We start from the raw sequence: 25,735 nt of genomic DNA, 5'->3' as shown, positions 1-25,735 counted from the left end.
ATCTGTTTGCATCTGTATTGTCCTTTGTTGAAGGAATGCAGCTTCCTCACCCGTGGATATTTTCATTACTTTATAACATATAACTTCTTTACTTGAGTACTGCAGGAAAAGAGAAGTCCTTGACTGGTTTACCCCTCATTTCTGGTGACAAACTAACAAATGCAAATTTAACTTGCCATCCAGGGCAAGTTAGAGATAAATGTCAGCCAAGACCATGATTCTAACTCTGATCTTGTAGCTGGATCCTAGTATTTTTCTCTAGTTTATCATTCTTGAGGACTTTAACAGCTTTTCCACTAAACATAAGAACTGAGAGTAGGATGTTAGTTCTCACTATTCTGTTTTACTGTTCCAGAAACAGGCAGTTACATCTGTGAATACTGTGGCAAACGGTACAAGTATTACACTCCTTACCAGGAACACGTGGCTTTGCATGCATCCTCTGGTATGTATGATGTTCCAAACCTAAATTTGCACTTGGCATAAGTAACATATTGTAGGATTATGAAACATAAAACTAACTGAAGCGTGCAGGTAAACCAAAGCCCCTCTCTGAACGTTTGGGAATGTATAAAAGTGTGTTAGTGAGGGGCATGTTATGGGCAGGGCATTTGATCTGGTTCCTGTTCAGAGGAAGTCTCCATAATACTTAGTAACTAGAGAAGGCCAAGTTAAATTTATACACATACTAATATTTTCATGAAAACATTGTAACAGAAGTAAATGGAAAACATACATTAATTTCATAATTTGATATGTTTATTTTGATTTTGTTTGAGGTAGAATTATACATTGTACCAACCACTTCCTTTTCTAAAATAATAAAGATTGAACTTAAAAAAATAAAAAATAAAAAATTACTTCCATGGAATGCTGCCACCAATGATGGCAAGCAATGTGTTCCAAGTGGATTCATTTGGTTGATGGTTCTAGAGACAGCTGCTTTGTATCAGCAAATTAAAGTTGCAAGAAGGGGGGATCCTTTAAAGTGTAATTTTTAGGACTTTGAAAACATACTTGAGAGAGATTCCCCTTTAATAAAACCCTGATGGGGATAGAGTAAACTGCTCCATCAGCTGATTAAAATGTGTGCCAGTCTCTTGCCTAATTTAATTAAATTTCCCGCTTCCCTCAGTCCTGTGGAGACCTTTCATTTCAACTCTGCTCTTGCACTGGGATACTATTCCATTGGTATCAGTAGATGTCTATTATGATCATACAAAGGAACATAGTGAATCCTACAAATTGTCATCTAGGACCAACACGTAGTGCAATTGGGAAGCATCCAAGCTGGGAAAAGTTAGCATCAGTTGGAAACTGTCGTTTCCAGTTCTGGGATCTCCAGGTCAGCATCTGGACCAGTCACCTGCTAAGGCCAACAAAGCACCTACTTGGTTTTATGGAAGACCTGAAATAGTAGGTCTTCATGGTGTTGAAAAGTTACACATATTTACCATTTTCTCTACATGACTGTCTTACAAGATGTACAGCATTCTTGTGACACTTTAGCAAACAGATAATCCATATGTGTTTCCCAAAATTGAGAAGTTACACTTCAGGATGTTATCTTGTTTTTATTGTAAGAATTTAAATGTGACAAAGCTTCTGCAATTTCAGCAAAAAAAGCAAAGAAATGGTCCACATAATGCTCAGTTTTTCTTTAGGGCACGACACGTTTCTTAAAGAAATCTTAATTACATTTCTCAAAAAAATGTGCAGATGCAGAGAGTCCTCTTGTCAAAAGAAGTGAAGCTAAACTGCCAAATACATGTGAAGAAAATAACAACAGCTCTCAGAATTCTAGCGGTACGTACAATGCATTAAATATATGTGGAGCACAATCCCTCAAGTGGCACATCATTGTGTTGAAGGCAAGGGAATCTGTATAGTGAATTGTTGGAAGTCTACCTTTTAAAAAGTAGTTCATTTAATCTATTTTAACTGCCACTATTAAATCAAGGATACAATGATTGGAAATTTCAGTCAACATTGGTGGGAATATTGCATGCAGCTGCCAGAAAATCAGAAGTTCTTCAACTTCTTGCTTTTTACGTTCCCAGCATTGTACGTGAAATTCCAGCCCTGGTTCTCTTCTGGCTGTGCACGCTCGAGCACCAAAGTTCCAAGAATGTCATTAGCCGTGCCGAATGCATGGATGAAACATTTTCACAGTCCAGGAATTTTGGAGCATAAAATCCCTCCCCTGTATTGCGGACAAAAAGGCAACCATTTAAATGGACGCTGGAGTATTTAAATGAGAGTCAGCTTGTGCAGTTGTTGTGCGAGGTGGACTGCAGTGTGGGCAGCAATTTGCACCGAATAGTCCAAAAACGCAAATCTCCAATATCGAGTAAATGTCCATTAAGTGCAGTGATTGGATACTCAGCACAATATTTACCCTGTTTTTGCATGCAATTTCTGAAATTTCCAAGCTTATTATTTAAATTATTTCACTCTTCTCTGGAGGCACTTCCACAGTTTAATACCAGTTAAAACAGTGGCGTAACCCCCTCTCTTTCACCTCACCCCCCCCCAACCGCCCCACCAGAGCTGGTAACGGAGGGGCTGGGGTCAATACTAATTTAGCACAAGAGCTGTTGCTTTGTGGCTTCCACTGTGGGACATCCACAATGTTGGTACCTCCACTGTGGAAACTGTACATCAGTCGTCACATGGCCATTCAAACAAAAATTAATAAAAATTGGACTTGTAGACCCATGACTCTAAATGGGTTCCAAATGCTTTTCGTACCATTTTAAAGTTGCTGGTTTCTATTTTAATGAAGTTGTTGCAGTGAGCTATCCAAAAAATATGCAGTATATTTGGCTGTATTCACATTCATTAGTGATTTTCTACAAGTATAGGTTGTTTTGTAGAATATAGCAGTATAATTAGAAAAGCTTATTTGTATTACAGAGCTGTGTAGGAACAAATGGACATCTTGCATGCTACAGCATCACTACAAACTTAACTTGCTGTACTTAGGCTCTGTCTGCATATTGCATTGTGAATGTCTCTTTAAAGTAAATGCACTTATCTCCATAAAATGTTTTACAGGAGGTGCCAGTGTACAGAAGTCGAATCTGTCTTCTGTGAAAAGTAAGTCTGACTGGATCTTGTTGCAGTGTGTCTTGCTTTAACTTTCAATGGAAGCTTGATATTTAAAACTGCAGCAAAATGTATTCTTACAAAATAAATAAATCCTATTTTTTTAAAAATGAAGTGAAAATCAATGCTTGAACACAAGTTCTCAGAAAAAATAATTTTGCTGGTGAAAAAATTATGGAAATTGCATACTAGTTATGGTTTGTTTAATATTTGCAGATGGCTCCACATGTCAGAGCTGTGGAAATGAGCATAAACACTGCACCTGTTTAAGACAACAGGCACATAATAGCAGAGCAAGAGGTAATTTATAAAGTGTTTGCTGTACAAATTAGAATAATAAAAATGCAATCTTTTTACAATTAGACTTCACGCCTCAAAATCATTTAATGTAGCAATGAACATATTTATTTGCACTGTATGTTTATGCATAATTACGATAATTCACTGTCTTGTAGCATTTATCTTCACCCAGATATCCTTTAGATACCAAAGAGTATGCTAAGCTATCAAGATGGGAAATTCATAGACTTGGCTGATGATTCATTGTGACTTGTATTGTATTATATAACTGGCATAAATGTATGTATACCAATCACTGCAATTTTATGATTGTGAATTCCTTAAAAATTTTGATTTGTTATTTTGGTGTGTTGTTGCATCTGTTACTGAATGTAATATCTTTAAGATATGAAAAGACAGATTAACGTTTTGGGAGGAGATCCTTTGTTCTGACAGCTTCCACCAAAAAAATTCAGCTGTCTTTTCAGATGTGGAAGGACCTGCTGGCGACATGAACATTTTTGCTTTTTATTGACTGAAGATGTGACTGCACATAGGGTTGCAAAATTCTGGGAATTTTTAAGAGGAAACTTTCCATGGGAATTTTCGGGAATTTTGAGTTATTTTGCACACTGATGGTTTTTGTCTCTGACCCTTATATTACCTTTGTCATCAAAATAGACATACTGTTCCATACAAATAAAAACAGGCTTTCAAAACTTTATTTAGGTTATAATTTTGAACTTTATTGAACCCCCACAAAAAAGACCCATTTAAAATAAAATTAAAAGAGCGTCAGCTTATTTAGCCTGTAATTTGTCCTTATTTTGTCCCTTTGAGTCTTCTACTCATCATTGCTCCTCCTGATTCTCTGACTCTAACGTGTCCATTTCCTCCTCTGTGTCACTGTCTAGCTGTGTGGTGGACACTTCTGTATCTGGCTCAATAAGTTGTAGGTTCGCCCAGATAGCCACCAGTTTCTCCACTCTCTTGTTAGTCAGCCTGTTGCGCACCTTTGTATGCGTATTCCCAAAAAGTGACCAGTTTCGTTCAGAGGCCGCTGATGAAGGTGGGATTTGGAGTATCACCGATGCAATGGGTGACAGGGCCTCGGATGCACAAAGTCCCTTCCACCAGGTATGTGCACTGATATACTTGCATGATTCCCATATCCCGTCCCCATTCCAAAGACCTTGCTTGGTAGAGAACTTTGCCAGACTTCCCAGAACTTTGCCCACGTCCACATTGAGGTGGCGTGAGAGGATAGAAATCACACTGTAAGCGCTGTTGATCTGTTCTCTAGAAAGTATTGGTCTCCCAACATGCTTGGGGTCCGGCATGTATGCCGCAGCATGAATCGGCTTGACACAAAATTCTTGATGCGTCTGTATGAATTGAACAATTGCCTTCTCTGCTTTGAGCAGCAGGGACGTGGGTAGGGCAATGCTGATTTGTTCTTTTAAATCAGCAAAAAGCCTGAGAACATCTGACAAGACAACATCATCTCCTTCAATCTGAGCAATTGCAGATGCTACTGGTGAGAGTAGTTTAAGGCTGCTAATCACTCTCCCAAAACACATCATCCAGCAGTATTTTCTTGATGGTGGTTTCCATATCTCCAGACTGGGATATTGCCATTTCTTGCAGCAACTCCTTGCCCTCCAGAAGGCTGTTGTACATTATGACAATGCCACCCCATCTAGTGTTGCTGGGCAGCTTCAGTCTGGTGTTCTTGTTCTTTGTCATTTGCTTGGAGTTGTAAGTTGCTGCAACTACCTGTTTTCCCCTGACATACTTAACAACTTGCTTGGTTCTCTTGTACAGTGTTTCCATGGCTCTCAAACCCATAATGTCCTTGAGGAGCAGTTTGAGCCCAAGAACTGTGCACCCAATAGACGTAAAATGAGGGTAGGCCTCCTCCACTTGAGCCCAAGCAGCCTTCATATTAGCAGCATTGTCAGTAACTACTGCAAAGACCTTTTGTGATCCAAGATCGTTGATGACCGCTTTCAGCTCATCAGCAATATATGTGCCTGTGTGTCTGTTGTCCTTCGTGTCTGTGCTCTTGAAGAACACTGGGAGAGGAGTGGAGACGATATAGTTTACGATGCCCTCCCCTCGTACATTTGACCACCCATCTGAGATAACTGCAACACAGTCTGCCATCTCTATTATTTCTTTGAGCTTTCCTTGGACTCTGTTATACTTAGCCTCCAGCAAATAAGTAGACAAAGCATGTCTGGTGGGAGGACAGTATGCAGGGTGAATAACATTGAAAAATCTCTTCCAGTACACATTGGCTATGAGCATAAGGGGTGAGCCTGTCGCATATACAGCTTGAGCAAGGCACTCGTCTGCATTCTTCTGGCTATGGTTATCCATTGTATCAAAGAACCTTCCAAGTGGGCCAGGAGTTGCTGATAAGGAGCCTGATGCTGAATGTGAATCATCATCATCTTGAATGGAAGCAGAGGAACTCTGGGCTGACTGCTGTGAGCTTTGAGTGAAGTTATTGCATTTGGATAAATGCTGCTGCATCTTTGTGGCATTCTTTACATATGGCTTTGTACAGTGCTGGAACATGTATACAGTCTTTCCATCTTTAATGCCTGGGGTAAAATGTATCCACACATCCGACGGTAAACATGGCATTGTTCTATGCAGAGAAATAAAAGGCATTCGTCTCTGTGTCGAACTGCGGTCGATCAGCACGATTGCAACAGGGTGAGTAAATTTTTCCTGATGCTCCATGTGATGGAAGCATGACCTGTGCACGCACAATGCTACATCACCAATAGAGGGAGCTAATTGCTCATCCACTCATCCAACCAATCAGGACACATTTGTTCACAGTTACACACAAAACTTGTAATTATTAAAACAAGCCAAGTAAGAAGATAAACATATATTAATTAAGAAATTCCTTAATAATTAAGATTCTATCTCTGTTAGTAATTTTAAGAGAGGACCTGTGGGGGGAAAAAAAATGAAAGAAATACAAAAAAAAACAATATGCTAGCATGTGCTTTTTTGGGCAAAATTCCCAAGCTAAACTTCCCGTGGAAAATTTCCGGAAACTTTCCACCCCTTCGCAACCCTAACTGCACATCAGATTTTACACTAATTTATGTTGGGATACTTGCTCAATTTTTTTTTCTCCAAAGCATAAAATTAACAATTGCATATCTAGAAACTATATACAATAAACTCTTTCTTATCCGGCACCTATGGGACCAGGATGGTGCCGGTTGATGAAAAATTCTGGATAACGGAGAGGTATACCTACCAAGGCAATTTTTAACAAACAACTGTAAAAAATCAAGAAATGTACTGTATAATTGGGTACTCACCTACAGAATGTTCCGTTAAATGTATGGTAGAATCGGCAAGATTACCGGTTATTGAGGTGTTGTTTTGTATTGAGATATATCTATTTTGCCGGTTATTAAAGTATTCCGGATGATAAAGTGCAGTTTAAACAAGAATTTACTGTAATATGTTCAGGCAATTTGTGAACTCACTGCAGAAGAGCTTTTTAACCACATCGGTGTGCGCAGCGCCCCGCTACCGCCCCGATCGCGATATTTGGCAGCGACCGCCTCTGTAGCGCCATTCGCTAATCGCGCCCGGTTCACGGGGCCTACCTGTGGCGGCAGTGGCGCAAATTAAGGTGGAGGTGCGGGGCGGCCGCCTGCCAGCACCTCCGTCCCCGGCCTCCTGATCGCCCCCCGCGGCATTGCCGGCTGTTTTCCGAGAGCCCGGCACTTCTCCTCGGTGCCGGGCTCTTTTGCCGGCACTCGCGATCTCTGATCGCGCTGGTGCAGGCCCCTCCCCCTTAAGAATGGGAGGAAGGCCTGCAGTGCCGCAGCGCGCCGTGCCGCAGCATGTGACGCTGCGGCACGTTGCGCTGCGATATTCAGTTTCAGCACCCTAAGAGGGACGTGGAGCGCCTCGAGCCTCGCCCCGTGTCCCTCTTGGGGCGCTCAAGCTGAATTTCCGGCGATCGCTACTGCTCCGATCGCAGCGCAAAAACCAGCGCCCAGGCGAGCTTGGCGCCCCGTTTGCGGCTCCACCCAATTTCTCCCCCAATGTGTTTGATTATATTTGCCCCACCCCTTCCCCCAGTGGAAGTCAGGCAGCATGCTTTTCACATTTGCCTGACTTGACCGGCTAAATAAGCTGATTATCCAGGTTTGGCTAAGTTACATGTGTTGGACGAGAGTGTGCAGGACTACTGCCGCTAATGCGACACACATTCCAAACCAGGGGCAGGAAGGTGCGCAATGTTGCAGACTTTAAAGGCTTCAGAATTTTAAAATCAAAGTGTTATTTTGGCGAGATGTCAAAAACAGCAACTAAACTGCCTCCATCAACTCAGTGCAGCCCTGCCTGAGATAAGCAGAATTTGCTGGTTGTCGCCTTTCAGATCTTTCAATCTTGAGATGCAGTCCCGCAACCCCTATCGCCCAGTTTCATGGTTAGCCTTCAGGGCAATTGTCCGCTGAGCAGTATGGCCAAAAAGTGATACAGAAGGCGTTCTGACGTTAATTCCAGCCCAATCCTTTCAGCACCAGGAAAGACGTGTCGCGTGGAAATGGGATGGAAACCTCGATTACAGATTTCCATTCCTCTTTCCTGTCTCTAACAACCCAGAATTCAGTTCTCACGGAGTACAGGGGCAGGAAAATTGGCCCCAATAATATTGCTTGACACCGTTAACAAAATGGCTGGATTGTCAAAAGCTTTGACTGAAACATTCTTGCTGAGCCATCCTAGCCTTGGACCAAATGTACAGGAAACTTTGTGTTATCCGGAGGCTAAATGTCTCGGAGGCTAAAAGCTCGAGCCACCGGCAAAAATCAGGAGCCGTTTTTTCTTTTTGTTGCTTTTTTTTTCCCAGTCAGGCACTGCAAGGTCTGTAGCTATAGCAACAGCTTCAGCTAGAGACGCTTGCAGCTGCAGCCGACTCTTTAGAAGCTGTTGCTAAGCAACAGTGTTGTCAGATACGGAGATGAAAACCTCCGTATGCTTCAACATTAGAGCTGGAGTGTCCGGCAGTTTTGAGGGAACGGCAACAGCTCGGTCCCGTCGGTGCCGGATAGCACAAAGTTTCCTGTACCTTGTATAGCAGATTACATTAATGTGAAGTTGTCATATTGTTTGGAATTATGATCTTATCAGTGCTGCTTCATATTTTTCAGCCTCTAAACGCTTAGATATTATTTGAATCAATTGTGCAAAATACATCGTCTCCAACGGACGCTGAATAACCAAAAATATAGTTCCAAAATAGACTTCTTCATATCTTGATTCCTTTTTTTAATAGTATAACTTGGGTGGCTCAATGATGGTGCTGGTGTACCAGCATGCTGTTTCATAGAGCAGTAAGACACTGATTCACAGGCGATGTTCCTGATGTGCTACCTTTCTGTTCTGAGTCTGAGGTGCTACTGAGCAAAAGCTAGGCACTTCCTCTGCAGGAGGAAGGTGGAAGCAAAATGAGTCCTCCCAGATAACACTTGCCCACCTTCTGCTGGCCACCTACAGAGAACACTGGCTATGGCCTGTCTGCCATCTAACTCAAAGAATGGATGTCGCAGAAGGTAACCTAGAGATGGGGTGGTTAAAAAGAACACCTTAAGATCATAGTCATTTCAGTAAGTGTCTAAGTAAAGCTGTAGGTGGCTGATACTGTTCTGTCCAAAAAAATTCTGTGGGCTCAATTAATCAATTAAATCTCACTATGAAAGAACTGGATAAAGTTAGTGTCAGAACCTCCCCACAGAGCAATCAAGCATAAAATGAATCCACTTTTTGTTCCGTTGTGGCACATTAGTAAAAGTTACATAAAATAGTGAATTTGTAAGATCATGCGGGGTGAATATTGATGGCATCCCTCAGTGGTTTATAAAATTTTCCCCGTCTTCCTCGATTCTTGGAATTGAAGCATTCCATTTAACTTGATTTGAACAAATGCATGTGTTTGGTATCAAGTTAAATTCCAATTGCTGCTTAAGATCTTAACTAGATGGAATGTGTATTTTTGAGATGCGGTGACCAAATAGTGCAACAGTTATTCTTACATATTTAAATATTGTGTGATGGGGGTGTGGTTTTTCAGTAGTAGACTTAGTCTGTCTGTATAGGCATTTTTATTAAAGAAATCTTCCATCTGGCTTTGATTTTTCAGTTTTTAATTTTATCTTTCTTTCCTCTCCATCCATATTAGTTCCTGCATCCATGTTGTCTTTGGTTAGAAGAGGAGGATGACTTTATAGTGGATGTCTCAATGTTGTTTACTTGGGCTCATGAGCATAGTTAAGGGAAACTTGCCCTAGAGGATCTATTTAAGACGGTGAACTTTGCCCCGAGGAAAAGCCAATGTACTGGTCACGGTTGAGATTTGAATTTGGTGTTTCCATTTGGGAGCACAATACTCAATTGTTGCATTGACTTTATTGTTTCTGATTTTTATCTTTTCTGTTCCACTTAAGAGCAATATACCTGTGGGGCATGTGGAATTCAGTTCCAGTTTTACAACAATCTAATAGAGCACATGCATTCCCACACAGGTAAGTGTCATTTTTTTCCCTAACAATTATGTTGGTTCATTTGGGTATTAAACCCTTTTCACTACAAATAAGTTCCATTTATTGTACTTATCGACTTTTGTTGCAGCAGGAATTTTATTGTATGCTGAGAATGGAAAGCTTTACAAAACGACATTTATCCTCATATTTTCACAAAATACCCCATCAGATCATATGATCAGATTAAAGTGCACTTAAAAATACAGTCAATTTCTTGGCTATCCTTTTGGACATATTTCCAAGAATCATGAAGGAATGCTGGGGGTGTGCTTATTCGGAAGAAACAAAACTTGACAAAGGATCAAGGAAGGAGAAGAAAGGATTGCAACTTAGAATTCAGTGTTAAATTATGATCTATCTGCTAATCTGCAGAGGAAATGTCATATTGGGCCTGCTATCTGAAAATCACCACTAACATTCTTTAACTTATATATGTAATTCTACAGGCATCATTTAATCCATAATTCTTCACCATTCATTGCTATAAATAGTTCTATTTTAAATTGCCGGGTTTCACTTGCATTTTAAACAGGTATGCAAAAACAAGGTCTACTTTGAAGTTGAGAGACAAGGTAGTAACTGGAGAGGGTGTATAGCAGTCTGGAAAATGAATCCAGATAGATCACTTGTACGAACAAGCTACTACCTTGTCTCTCATTTGCCACAAGTTCATGCATCCTTTAATAAAACCTCTTAACATTTGTGATCATAAGTATACCTCGTGGAAAACCACGCTTGGCGGCTCTTTCAGCATATAAGGCTAGTGAGATTCAGGTGCGAGTTTCTGATCAACCTTGCCTTATTTGCCATTCTTATCATGTGGTACTTGGTTCCTGCCAAAGGTTCTATCCAAGTTTCATTTGAGTCAAGAAATCATATCACCTCATTTTTATCCACGTCCTTAGTAATCGGGTCACCCTTGGAGCAGTAACCTTTTCATTAGAGCGTATGAAATTTCTCTGCTAATATCAGCAGTTTTATATGAACAGTGACAACCCGTTCTCTGACCCTGATCAATCTGGCCCTTGAAGCCTAGACAACTTAGAACCACGCTGTGGTTCAGTTGGTAGCATCCTCGCCTCTGACTCTTAAGGTTGCAGGTTCAAGTCCCACTCCAGAGACTTGAGCACTCGACACTCCTGACCTAAGCTACCTGATAAGTCTATCGCTAAAAAAATGACTTAAAGATGGTTTGTTAAATATATACTATATTGCTACCATCTAGCGGTCAGAAAACTAAGGGCCATTCCATCCTTCATGGATATTCTGAAACAGGTGTCCATAGGTAATAAATGCAACACAGCTACAAGAAGCAACCTGCCTGCCTTTACCAAATCTAGTTTAGATTCAGCAACGTGCAGGTCTATCTTGGTAATTGGAATCTTTTATTTTCATGAACCTCCTTCCTCCTGATAGCTACTTGTTCACCTCTTGTATGTGGAGGATACAATCTCTCGAACAAAGAAAGATTACATGTCTTGAGGCGTGGTCTTCATTCTTCTATGGAGCATTTTCCACACCAGTATCTTGGGGCTTAGTGTAAATGCAAAGTAGGGGAAGTTTACCTATCTAAACTGTGGGACCAGGAATAACTGAATGTGGGATGACACCAATGCATGACATGACAAAACATCTTGAAAGGAGCTTGATCCCATTGTGACTTTCTTTTCTCCTTGCCCTCTGTCCTGCCTCCTCTCCATACCCCAAACAATATAATTCAGTGGTGGTCACACTCCAGCTGTGTGGGGAGTTTGTTCCAGACAACTGAAAACCCTATACGGTTGATAATCTTTCTCTTCATTCTACTTATCCTTGTAATCCACATGACTTCTTTTTTTGTAGCTGATAATGAAAACAGCATAGCAATTAAACAAGTGCAGACACCTCGCACCGCTGCTGCTACTACATCTACTGCTACTGCTACTACTACAGCTGCTGCTGCTTCTCCAGAGAAGAAGAATGCACATCGCCAGAGTAACTGCACAAATGATGGTAATGTACTGTATTGAAGCCCTGCGCAGAAGTGGAAAAAATGTTTTAAGTTTCTCACATGGATAGATTAGTGTGGACTGAGCTGGGATCGGAGTTTCTTTTTCTAATTTTAATTCTCATCAAGACAAAATATCAAATCTGTTTAATAACTCCACACCTCAAGAGTGGTAAGAAATGGGTTTGTTGTAGGTTTCAGTTTCAAGTCTTTCACGTGCACAAGAGAAGTAAGTGGAAGTTTGGCACTTAGCCACCAGGAGAGGGTTAATACTGGGGCACCAACATTAGAAAGGTAAATGATTCTCATTTAGCATTCACGCACGTACCCACCTCAGCGTTTGAATGCTAAATGAGAATGACATGGGAAAGGCCAAAATATTTTTGAAAACGAAGGCTATTAAAAAAAGAAGCAAATGTGAGGGGTGTTCATTTTTTTTTTTGAAAGAGACTGCTAAATTATAAAGGTATGGTGAACCGAAAGTAATTTACTGGGTCTTGTGTTTTCTGCTTTGTCCAATTTGTATACTTGATTTGATTTCTGATTATTTTTAAAAGCTGTCAATAGCAGTATTCAACAATCAAAACCAAGCAATATAATGAGGCAAAGCAACAAATACTATTTTAGTTGAGGCACATTGTAGTGCTATGTATATTCATGTAGGAGAGGTCCTACATATAAGATGCTGACCCTGGTCTATACCCCGTCCTCCACCTTCTATCTAAAAACCAACTAGAAAAATATTCCATAACCCACGTACAAGAGATTTAACATAATGTGGCACTGAAACTTGACAAAATTCCATTCATGTCAAATTTTTGTTAGGTCTTTTTTCATAAACATGCTATGCAATGCAGCAGTTAAGTTGGTAAATCTAACGTTCAAGAGAATGTGTGTGGGCTGAACAAATTATTGGATGCCTAGTTCTGAGTGATCTGGCAAAGTATTAGTCTAGTTTGCATTTTAATCATTTTTTTTAAATGCAGAACATCAATTAATTGTCAGTCTCTATAACTTACTCAAATTACTTCTCTGAATAAACAAGAATATGCAATAATAAAGCACTAAAAATCAACATTCTTTAGCTCATGCTGAAAGATTAATGGCATCGAAACAAAAATAAACCTGGCACAAACAGAATATGAAGTTAATTCAGCTTTGCGAAAACTTCGATAACTAATCTGGGTATTTCCAGCAGCAAATGTGATATTAAATGACTGTGGAGGGAGGACTGTCTGAAGTCTGCTTCGGTTTAGGCTCCAAGGCTTGGGGATGTCCCCAGTGGCCATTAATCCTAGATATAAAGTGATGGCACCCTGCTCGGGAGTGGTTAAGAGATGGACTCTGCAGGCTGACTGCGCCACTTGAATTACTGCAGTTGCTAAGGTTCTTCTGTCTTTAACTCCTGCTTCCAGTGAAAACTTCAAATTTCTGCGAAGGTGAACAGCTTCCTAAGCTTTGTTAAATTTCCATGTCTTTTTTTAAAATCCATTTGGATGCTTCAAAAAGCCAGAATGCAAATTTCCAGTGGTTTGAGGGGCCACCTTGTTGATCACAGTTGCTCTCTAGTTCCGAGTAAATTGAATCCTTTAATTTTAATGCGTGCATGTGCTGCTAATATCTACTTTGTTTTAATAGAGTTCCACTCTCCACAAAGCCTATCTGGATATTGCCTGCATACTCCCTCTCCATTCCGCCCCCCCCCCCCCCCCCCCCATTTAAATCTTTGAACAGGGACAGACATTTCTCAGCTTATATGCAAGTGATAACATTTCTATTAACCTGATGAAACATGTAAGGTAAATGATTAAACAGAGACACTGTCACATGTTATAAATATGGGAGGCTCATGTAGCTATCAGCAAGGTCAATTGGAGTTGAAAAGGCATCTCGGTCAGCCGTGAGGTAGGGAGAACAAGACTGATCAGACTTGAAGCAAGGGTTTGTACTGAAAGCAGTGTACATTATTTTCAAAACTGAAAAGCTGAGAACTCAAAATAATTGACCTTTTACACTACTACACGAACTATTACCTTTTATAATAAATCGGTGTTAGGGCTATTTGGTGTCCACTTCCTTCTTGCTATTGTAACAGTCCTAATTATTGTTCCCCACTGTATAATTCTATGTAATGTTATATTGTCCGCTAATGAAATTGATTTTTAAAATCTCAAATCTTGTAGTTGTTAGAGACAGCCCTTTGGGCATGCAGTAAAATACACATGGAAAGTTTTGCCGTATCATCAATGCCTTTTCAGTAGTGCAATCTTCAAAGAGCGGATTATCAGTTGATAATGGAAACCTCGCAGGTTTCACGACATGAATTATTCATCATAGTGTTACTGCAGTAATTTCCAGATTGTAAAGTTGCCAATTTGGTGGGAAGAATCTTTATATAACTATGAATTGCAGTTGTTTGCATAATGACTTATTTTCATTTGCAGTTAATAGCTCAGTCCTTGAAAAAGAACGGCAACATGTTGCTGAAAAGTTGCTCAGAGTGATGTGTGCTGATCTGAAAGCACTGACTGTGATAAATGGGAAAGACTTCGTCAAACTTGCTCAGACGCTTGTTGATATCGGTGCGCGTTATGGATCCTTTCCTGTAGGTGATGTCCTCGGGGACATGAATACACTTGCTCTGAAACATCTGCCCAGAATGTACAACCAGGTGAAGGTAAAAGTCACATGTGCACTTGGAAGCAATGCGTGCTGGGGGATAGGTGTCACCTGTCATTGTCAGAATGTTGGCTCGGAGTCGTACTACATTCTAACAGCACATCAAATAGAGGGATTGCAAATGAAGAGATATGTCCTAGGCATTAAAGAAGTAGATGGCAAAGAAACTGGTGAGCAGGTTCACCAGTGGGTATTGAATGTCCTTTCAGAATTTGTCATGTCCGAGATGCGAACAGTTTACGTCACTGATAGCAAAGTCAGTTCAGCCGCACTGTTGAAAGCTGGAATGTGTCTACGATGTTCAGCTTGTGCATTGAACTCAACAGTAAGGAGCGTACTTAACGAAAGGACATTGCAGGCACAAAACATGCCAGAAGTTACCGAACTTGTGAGTAACTGCATGCAGTTAATGAGTTCTTTGGAACAAGGTACCATCACTCCAGAGTTATCCAGCCTTCTTGAAGGGCAGCAGGTCCCCTGTTGCTGGAATTCTGTTGCAGACTCTCTCCTCCTTGTACATGAGAAGTATGAGCAGATACGAGAATTAATCAGTGGAAGGAAGGAACTCCAGCACCTCCAAAATTGCAATAAAAGTTTGTTGAGCAACCTTACAGCCATTTTGGCTCCCGTAAAGCAGGCTGTAATAGAACTGAGTTGTGAAAATAAGCCAACGTTACAGCTTGTGCTCCCAACCTATGTAAAATTAGAGAAACTTTTCACTTCCAAAGCTAATGATGCTGGCACTGTAAGTAAACTCTGCCACCTTTTTCTGGAGTCTTTAAAGGAGAACTTCAAAGTGGAGACTGCTCACAAAGTAGCAATGGTCCTTGACCCACACCTGAAGCATTTGAGGTCAGTGCCACACTACCAACAAGAGGAAGTAATCAATAGAGTTTGTGAAATGATTTCGGATATTGGGCAGTCTTGTGAAGATGTCATTGAATTTGAACCTGCAAGAAAGAAAGTGTGTGGGATTAGTGAAAACCCAAAAACATCGTCAAACAAAGAGGTGAATCAGGATACGCGAAAAGATGAAGTATTTCAATATTTAAAGGAACCTGTGCCCAATAAAACCGTAGATCTGTTCACTTACTGGTCGAATGCCACTCAAAAGCATCCTAAGTTAGCCAAACTTGCCTTTTGGCTTTTGGCTGTGCCAGCTGTTGGTGCAAGAAGTGACTGTATGAATAATTTTGGTGAGACATTTTCAGGAAAGCAAAAAAGGCAGCTGACACCTGAGGTGGTGAACAAACTAATGTTTTTGAGATCAAACTTGCAGTAGCTGCCTCTCTGTCTGACACATTGGTGCTTTAAAGCAGAACTAAACCCAGGTGGTGAAGTCAGTTTTATTACATAACTTTTTCTTACTGTGATAACTTTTGTCTTATATTTCTGTGGTCAGACCACGCTGTATTTGTTAAGACAATATGGATGAGCTGCCCCCGATGGCTTACTGAGTTTATCCAGTGAGTGGCTAGGCCATACAGACCAGGAATGCCCCAGATTTGATCCCTGGTCTGTGCTGAGGTAATAACGGGATGGACTGCAACTGCTTTTTGGGCCACGTTGCTATTAATCTAAATAAAAAGTTAGAGAAAGTGTTTTCCTGGAATAATGACTTGAGCACTATTGGTTGCACAATTTGCAACAAATTGGCTAATTTTACATTTTAATTGAAGTCATCATGTCAAGATTGGAGCATGCAATCGGCTGTGAGAAATCTGTGGCTTGTCCATTTTGTGCTTCCAGCAACCAGCAGGGTCAAATCCGTGTGACCTCTGTCCTTGTTACTGTTGTCTCTGACTATACCCTGTTTATATGTACCAAATGCGCAAAGAAGAAAATTGTTCCAATCTTAACTGTTAAAAAAACAAGTTAATAAGAGACGAGAAAATTGATTCCCAGCCAAAGTCTGAGTCCTTCATGGTTCTACACTCAGCCTGTGCTCTCCTGGCTTTATATTGATGGCCATCTTTAACATAGGCAGTTGTCTAAAATTGCAATGTATGCAGATGGTGCTGTTGTATATTACTTGTCAAAATCAATGGAGCTATTATCTTCTATATGAGATATGTCTGCTATTTCAAAAGTGGTTATCTGACGGTCATTTATATAATTAAAATGTCATGTTCTCTGAATGGCAAGTTCCCAGACTGAAATTTGATGTCCAAATTAGTGGAACTTGATTAGAATTTAATATTAAATATTTATCAGTTCAACTAGATGATCTGCTAAATGTATTGAATAAAAAGATTGCACAAAAGTAGCTCCTTTTGAGACATATGAGGGACTTTGGAAAATTTTGAACTCTTGTTTGATTTTAACTGGTTTTATTTTAAACTAACAAAGCCATATACTAAAAAACCAAATATTAACATACAACAATCCAAAAATACATAGTGAGACAGTACTGTAACAAAAGTGACTTAAAACCTTGAATACAAAACACAACAACCGACCAAAAAAATAAACCAGCATAAGAGCAATTCCCCTCTCACTCCCCATTTTTGTGCAATGTACCTGACTCTTGAATCCACATAGAAGCCAGTATCAAAACCAATCGAAACTAATGGATGACCAGCATACATCCACCATACATTGGTTTATCTTTACTAAAGTCAGTAAAAAAAAATTACATTGGAGTTTCTAAATTTACAAAATGGTTCTCTGCCCCCAGGAGCTACCAAGAGCCCTTTTGCAGGTCAGTATTATCAAGGCTATCCATTCTCTCACTGATACTCGATCCTTCTCCCTTCAGTGCTGCATTACTACCCTCGAAAAGGTTTGTCCAAGCTGATGTTATCCTGACACAGAAATCCTTCAATAATATCAATGTTACCCAGCAGGACAGTGCCGTTGCACCTAGATGTCTCCACTTGACACTGTCTTTATTATTCAAACGTACTTTCTAATAACTCTTCGAACCTCAGATAGTCTACCAAAATATGGGAGAGTGCACCCATAGACTAATTACATCCATGACACACACATTTGGTCACTAACCCAGTTGTTCAAAGTCTGATTGGGGTCCAGTAGATTCTTTGAGTAAGTCTGAACTGTATTCATAATATTTTCATCTATCTAACACATTAACATACTGTCCACCATTTAGTGAATTCCTCAGCTGAAATTTGTACCACAAAATCCTTTTTCCAAATTGTCCCAGGACCTCTTGCTGTCGCACAGATTGGGTCAGACTTTTTCCAAATAGCGATAAAGCACAGAGACATAAAATTTTATTATTTGTCAAAAATGTTTCAAGCTAGACGGTATGTAAAATTCTGTTCTTAAATGCAAGGGCACTGTGTAGTCGCATTAGAACTCTTATGAATAGGAAGTGATATTTAAGCTGGATTTGTTCAAAAGAGCACCACTTTCTTTGAATAAATTGTTAATAACCCTATCTTTAAAACAGCCAGGCTTCTTGTTGACCTGTATATATGAATTAAACTAAAATGGTGACTTATTGGACTGAAATGAATTGTCTTGTTTAAGCGCTTTCACAAAATGAAACATCTCCCACTTGGAACCAATTGAATCCAAAAACATACTTGGGATTAAACTCAGGATGCGGTTTCAAAGTCTCCAGCTCGAACTCCATTAATTATGATTTACCAGGGAAGTAATCAAAATGACAGTGGCTACTCCATTTACGGAGAATAATATATTCGAAAGACCCAGCAACCCCCAATTACAAAGTCCTTTGTTTTCATTATTGAGCAGGGTCCACCTGCCTGCATATCAGTAGATTTTAAAAGTTTATGAAGTGTGTAGTTAATGATGTGAATCGACAAAGTTCATCATCTTTTGTAGCCCAAGTAGGTTGAATACAATCAATTTCACCTCTATCATACCAAAATTAATAAGTATTATGCACCTAAGATCCAGAGTAAACATCCCAAATACAAGAAACCCTAATTTTCTCAACCAATTGGTGTTTCTGTATTGTCTTTTTATGGTGCTGTTCAGAAGCCAGGAAGAACCTGTCCGACTGGGCTAATGTTTTCTATGCTACGAGAATACCAATTTTAAAAAAAAATGAAAATCTATTAATACAGTGGTTTGCAGCATTATAATTTGAGTTTAATAATTAACTCACATATATCATGAACATTACATAATCTTGCATTAATAAATGTCCTCTGACCATAAGCAGGAAATGGTCTCAGAGCGTGTCATGCAAGTGCTCACTTTTATTGTGATGTGTGAATAATGTGCAAGCTGAAAGCTTCGGTTGGCATCTTCTATCTTGCCTTGGGTTGGTCTGGTTGGCTCCGTAGCAGGGATGGAGGGACCAACATGTGTTTGAGGTGTTGGATTGCTCAGATGGTGGCCCACACAGCTTGGACTTTTCTCCGCTCCAACCCCAGGCTGTGCAATAGCTGCTTCAATTGCCAAATGCCTTCCAGTTAATTTCTCATTTTTGCTGAGAAATTTCAAATATACACAGTTTTTAATCATAGAAAAAAATCCCTGCTTTAACTGCATGAAATATCTGTGCGGCAAAAATCTTTTACCCATATTTTATTGCCTCAGCCTATTCGTGAACAAGGTAGAAGAGTTCACTAGTTACTCAACTAAAAACTGACTCTTTTGTGGATAATATACAATTTTTAACTATTACAGCTCTTGGGCCCTTAATTCTCCTAAAGGCCTCATGAGAGCCAACAGTTCCAGTAAGTATACCACTGGATCCTATACAAAGTTCTGCAGCTCGCAATCCATTGTTTTTTTTTTTAGAATTCATGACATTTTTAGCTGACGTTGAGGGTTGTGATGTTTACTTCCCAATTAGCCTCACTGTACACCTTTCTCTCCAGGACTTCCATGTTTTCTATGTTCACAGCCATTGCCTCTCTGCTGAATTACTTTTAACTCAAAGCCTGTCAATTCCAATCTCAACACGAAGATTTTATATTTAAGATGAACAGTAAATCAAGTGTCGGCTGGTTTCAGTTCATAGCACTCTGTGTCAGAAGGTTATCAGTTCAGACTTCACATATTCTAGGCTGACACTTCAGTGCAGGACTGAGGTGATGCTGCATTGTCAGAGGTGCCATTTTTCAGATGAGACGTTAAAGCTGTGATCCCATCTGCCTTTTCTGCTGGATGTAAAAGATCCGCTGGGAAGTCGGTGACAAGTGAGCAATTTAAAATGGTTACTAAGATAGCAAGGAGACAGTTTAGGAAAAATGTCTTCACTTGTTTGAACATAGACGGCTTTGCCACAGGGAGTAGTTTAGATAGACCACAGAAGAAGATAAACAAATTAGAGGAAGAAACCGGGCTATGGGGAGAAAGCAGGGCTGTGGGACTAGCAAAAACTCAATCGGCCAAATGACCGCCTGTGCTGTAAACTTTCATGATTCTATTTTATAAATATAGCTCCAGCATCTAAAGTTTTGGACTGTTGGATTGCCAGGGACATACTATATACAAAGTAGTCTGAGCCATTTCAAAATTAAATTTCTATATGGCATTTTAAGTATTAAAAAACCACTAACCAGTACTATTGAGGTTAAAAGCAATAATTGGAAGACATTATTTAACTTAACACTGGAGATTTGGAGCTCACTGCTAAACAAGCATGTTGCACCACATTTTACACCCCCATCCCCCTTCAAGAATGCTATCCTGCATCTGAGATTCATATTGGTATCAAGGAAGCATATTCTGTGGTATATCTACTTTTATTTTCACTAGCCCCCATTTCATCATTGGTTCTGTTGTATATAAAGCTTTGCACTCCTGTCATTTGGCAATACAATACATGTTCTTGTTATTTATGTTCTACATAAATGTGCTTGTAACTTTACACCCAAATATTTTTCTAGTAACATCCTGAAACTAAGTAGTGAAATTGCTACTTGCAGCAGCGAATGATGCAGTTTAAACTGTTGCCATACCTATAGCATTCACCGATAGTTTGCAACTTCTGCTCAGTTCAGCCAGTGTGTGGAATAAATGTAGTATGAAATGGGTAGAATTCTTAGGGCTCTTGAACATACATTGGACAAGATGTTTAAAAAGAATTCTGTGTGTTTTCATTAGACTCGCATATGCATAAATGTGTGTTCTCCATTCATTTGTATAACATTATGTCTAAATTCCTAACTCTTTATTTTCTTGCTGCAATCATTCAAAAATTAGTTAAGAACTAAGCTGCATGTCTTTATGTGTGTGTGTCCCCTCTAAAATTATGTTGTGAATATCCCTGCTAAAATTTCTGAAAAATTAAAGAAGACATTACAAAATGTCAAAGATGGATTCTATTTTAAAAACAGATTAACTTCGCTACTTCGGCTTCTGTTCCGTTTGACAAAAACCTCCGCTTAAATCTGTCTGATTCTAGAAATAAGGGGTGGCACACCCAAAAATATTTTCAGTTAAGTGAATTATTTTGGGCAAATTAATATCTTTTTTGTGCTTTTAAAAGGGTAGATTATCCACTAAAATTGTAGTCATTCTTATTCTCTGAATCAGTCTACCTGTTTCATGTTGCAGTCTGCACTCCAAATGGGAGAAGTAATGCACCTGCCCCTTAAGATGATCACGTGCAACACCTTCAGCATGATGAGCCATGCTAGCTCGATTACTTAAATATCGTATGAAAAGAAGTTTGGATGCCCTATCACTGGATATATATGATTTGTGCATTTTTCATTGACATTTTTGGTCAATACAGAAATCAGTGAATTATCCTCATATTGGCATGATGAGGCATATTAACAAAGTTTTCTGTAATAGTGGCCTACAAAACTAATTTATATTCCTGCCCTTCCGACAATGGCTGAGAAAGAAATGTCTGTTATGTGAAGAAGATATTAAATTTAGGATTTCTGCCTCTCTGGTGAGTAATCTACCTTCCCTTTTCATTTTCAGTTCTCCTGTAAGTAACACGCTCCTTTGGATGACAGTGGTATTGCTAAGAAATAGAAGGAAATGAGTGTCTGAACTCATTGATTTGAGTACTGTTATTAAGGGAAAATTGTTCAGCCAAATCACAGATTTCCAGAGGAGTATTAGTCTAGTTAATACTTAGTAAATATATGAATAATCCTAGATATTTGGAACTAAGGATGATTGACCAATCCTGATGCTTTCTTTTAAGACCAACACTACAAGTCTTGTCATATTTTGGTCTTAAGCTTGAATTAGGGATGCATGTTTTGAAGAATTAAGTTAGGCTCCTGTTGAAGGGCACATGTCTTGGGAGATCTATTCTCCCCATCTCTATTCATAAACTATGACCATATGGGGTGAACTTTCAATTATTGTGTACTGAATACTGAAATAGGTATTTCATGGGCATTAGTTTGGATTCAGAATCATGCGATCTAAATTCCAGAGACTCCTTGCATCATGCGATTATCTCCACAATTCTGTACGCTTCCTCCTTCCAATTTTTATAGACCAATCACGTTGAAGGTTTTATACAACCAAGGTGACCACCTGTAAGCTTTTAAACTTTCCTATCTATAGCCAGTCTCCGTGAATGCAGTTTAGGTGCTGAACATTTTTTCCTCTGGCAAAGGTCATGCCAGTTGAACCTGTTCCTTCACAGAGATGTTCTACTTTCCCTTCTCAACAGCAAAGATTGAACATGAAGCAAGATGGATGTGCCTTATCTTCAGTTACAATATGAACCTTCATTCGCATTCACACATCTGTGAGTGTGTTTCTCTGAATTCCTGGTAGAGGCTTCATGTGTGTGGTTATACTATGTATCCGTTTAGATGACTTCATTCCTGCATCCAGCAGAATATCTGAATTCTCGGTAGAGGCCATTGATGTATTATCTATCTGTTCAGATGACCTAATTCCATCTTGTCTGGCTTTTATTAGCATCGGTGCTACAACTGGCTAGTATTTTGCACAATATTGGGATGGAAATCGGCCTTTTTCATACAAGCACGACTGTCATGCGTTTGTGTGACATCTTGCTCTGAATGAATCTTCCTGTTACTGCTTCATGTTCTATCCGGATCAATCATAGCCCTTTTGTAGGATCCTAGAAATTTCAACACGGGTAGAGGTCATTTGGTCTATCGGGTGATGCTAGTTCCACATTGGACTTGCCCTCCAGTCATTTTCCCTGCTCTTTTCCTCATAATCTTTAATACTTTTTTCTTTGGGTTTGTATAATTTCCTCTTCAAAGTTGTGATTGATTCATTATTTGTGATATGTATTATATTATCAGAATCAATTGCAGGAAAATATTCAATAACCTTCCCCTGTATAAGCTTGTATGTTAAGCTTTCCTATGTGAAGTGCCTTGGGACATTTATTATGTTAAAGCACCATATGTTGTTGATCCTAAACGAATCACTCAACGCTTCCGTTCAAAGTATTTCCCTAGTTTAAAAAAGAAATGGAGCCATAAAATCATCCATGTGAATAGGGCTGCTATTATGGTCCCATTTCTTGAGGTATTCAAGGTTCTGCTACCTGAGATTCAAAGTGGGGTGAAAACCTCCTGATATTTTAGGGTTGATGAGAGTACCTGGAGCAACAGCCCTGTTGATCTTTTTGGGGAGACTGGTTAGATGGCTGTTGATTTTAGTAACCTTTTTTAGTTGGGCAGTAACCATGGTCACACCCTACTCTATGCAGGAACATTACTCAGCCTTGTTGAATAGTATCCTAGAGTTCATGCAGGGGGACCAAGTTTCCTGTAATGGCCAATGTCCAAGGATTGTGGGGTTGGGTCCACCTGGGGAAAGCTATGTAATCCGTCATGCTGTTGAGATTTGAGGTCACAGTGTCTTGCACTTGCAAAGTACAAGAATGATGGAAGGACCCTTATATGACCCGGATGAATGTGCAAATATGAGTCGATTCTTGTGCCCCATGCTGCTCTTGTAGGCCGTGTCTATGGTTTTCTGCACGTTCTTGACATCAGTAGATACAATGAGGCCCATTACTGTGTTTTGCCTCTCATTGCAATAGTTTTGAAATATGTCACAAAATAAAGCAGATCAGAGTCATGCCTTTTAGCCAAGAAAGGCCTTACTACAGCAGGTACAATTCTGAAATACTTGGCATCCACTGAAGATTTATTTTTGGGAATCTTGAACTGTGTGGTTCTTGAAAACTATTTGCAAACATGCACTGCTTTTGGCGGTTACTCAGCGTTTTTGCTGTTTTAAATGGACTGAGGGGAGGTGGTAGAATGAACACTCAAAATTTTGGAAATGCATCAAAGTGACAGTAGGAGACCAGAACTGAGCAGGTATGATGCTGGTAATATATATATATCCACTGGAAGAGAAAGTAATGTTAAATTGGGGAAATGTTTTGGGGTCATTCTAGTGCAAATTCTTAAAGGCAGGCATGCAACTTGTCCCATTATAGAGCTGAGAGAGTTATATTGGCAGAGACCTGAAATGGTAGTTGCTGTGGTAAACAGCAGGGAAGCATTATCACCAAAAGGCTTCCTGATAATCTAATACACAAAAGCCTGCTGAGTTTTATTTTTTTTAATGCACCAATGTACCAGGCATAGTAAGCTTTAGTCCATACTTTCTGGATTTGCATATTTATTGTACCTGTTTCTTAAATTGTTTCCTCCATGTCCCTCTCTTCTCCGCTCCCTTCCCAGAAGCACTCTTGTTCTTTCCCCCCAAGTCGCCTTCAATTCTATTGTTAAAAACTGGTATCGCTGTACTATAGTTCCCATACCTACTGTTAACCATTTTCCATGTATTGTGTTAAATTTCAGATTTGTAGAGTGAACTCAAAACATGTCTCCTTTATGTTTGTGTCATTCAGTTAAAGGTGCCATGTTTAAGAACATAGTATGTAATGCAATTTTAATGTAAAAATATATATTTAAACTATTGTTACTTTAGGCATTTAAAATTTAGGCAAAAATGAAATACACCTACTGTAGCCATGGCACCCATATATATATGTATATAGAGTATGGTTGGGGTGTATTACAAAGATGTATGGGGTCCTGATTTTGCTTTTTTTTAACCAATACATTTCATATAATCATCATCAAACATAAGCACCTTTGTAGCGCATCCTGTTTTCTAATACATAGAATATTTTTACATTTAAAAAAAAATAAATGCTGGTCTTGAGCGTTAGTCGTTAAATTGCACCGGTAAGAACTTGATTTGTACTGAAAAGTAAAGAACATTTGGAAAAATACATCAGACATTCAGTATCAGATATGAAAATCGAAAACTACAAATCACAAGGTTACTTTGGCAAACCTGGCATTTAATTTCTCTGTGTGTTAGAAATTGGAGCACTTTGTAGGGGCAATGATCTCTCATTAGGCTGCGAGTTGTACACGTTTGATTTTTCAAAGCCAGTAACAATCCTTCACTTTTTCGCAACATGGTTCTTTATACATATTGCTTCATATGAAAATCCATAAGTATATGCCTGTGTTATCCAAACATTGTGTTCAAATCTTTAAAACACTAATACAGTACCTGTTGTGAGATTGGAAGACCGCACACGAGATTTTCAAAAAAGATCTAAACAGGTGCCATTTCCAGTATTGATGTGTCAAAAATCATGTCTCATTAAGCTTTTTATTTGCCGGAGCAGATTTTGTCATCCAGACCTGATGGCTGTTGCCTTATTTTTATTACTTTCCCAAATCTGTTTGTGTAATAAGACATTAACAGTTTTTAACAGTATTTTCTATCTTTTGTTCTTTTCTGAAATATATAATCAGGTTTTGTGCAATTATAAAAATGTTACCACAGCCATAAATTGTTATCCATTTGACTGATGTTTTCATTCGTTGGTTTCCTTCAATTTGTTTTCTTAAATTAACGTTGGACACTTAATAAAATTTCAGGTTTACCTTTTATTGACTAACATTTTACTACTTGACTAGATTTAGATCTGGGTTTGAATACATGTTGGTTTATGGTGAGTTGACAGTAATTGTTGGACATAATGGGATTTCTCTATTAAAGGCATATACAGATTTTTTAATTAATTCGAAGATGACTTTTTTAAAGCATTTGAAAGACTGAAAAATGAATATGTAATTTGTTGGTCGAAGATAGAAATAGGTACAGTTTTATATACATGTACAAAAAAGTGTGTCTTTCTGAACCCAGC

The 25,735-nt window shown here is 39.2% G+C and overlaps 1 protein-coding gene across 11 annotated transcripts in view; it reads left to right on the top strand.

Annotated features, from left to right (window-relative positions):
• The window catches only part of znf618 (zinc finger protein 618), a 113,189-nt gene extending 87,713 nt beyond the window's left edge, over positions 1–25,476 (top strand). For 10 of the 11 annotated variants that reach the window (XM_085965748.1, XM_085965741.1, XM_085965740.1 and 7 more), the window contains 7 exons: positions 356–445; positions 1,720–1,806; positions 3,058–3,099; positions 3,325–3,408; positions 9,882–9,959; positions 11,820–11,969; positions 14,409–25,476. In XM_085965748.1, the coding sequence (XP_085821874.1) occupies positions 356–445; positions 1,720–1,806; positions 3,058–3,099; positions 3,325–3,408; positions 9,882–9,959; positions 11,820–11,969; positions 14,409–15,925 (2,048 nt within the window). In that variant the 3' untranslated portion in view covers positions 15,926–25,476. The remainder of the gene's footprint in view (positions 1–355; positions 446–1,719; positions 1,807–3,057; positions 3,100–3,324; positions 3,409–9,881; positions 9,960–11,819; positions 11,970–14,408) is intronic. The other variant, XM_085965747.1, reaches the window with a different exon arrangement.
• The last annotated feature ends 259 nt before the right edge of the window (positions 25,477–25,735 follow it).

This window comes from Somniosus microcephalus, chromosome 23, assembly GCF_052327205.1.
Source record: "Somniosus microcephalus isolate GS21.2 chromosome 23, FLI_Smic_1.0, whole genome shotgun sequence".
Lineage (NCBI taxonomy): Eukaryota > Metazoa > Chordata > Chondrichthyes > Squaliformes > Somniosidae > Somniosus > Somniosus microcephalus.
Note: the sequence above shows the minus strand (reverse complement) of the source record. Positions and strands in the feature narration are given on the sequence as shown.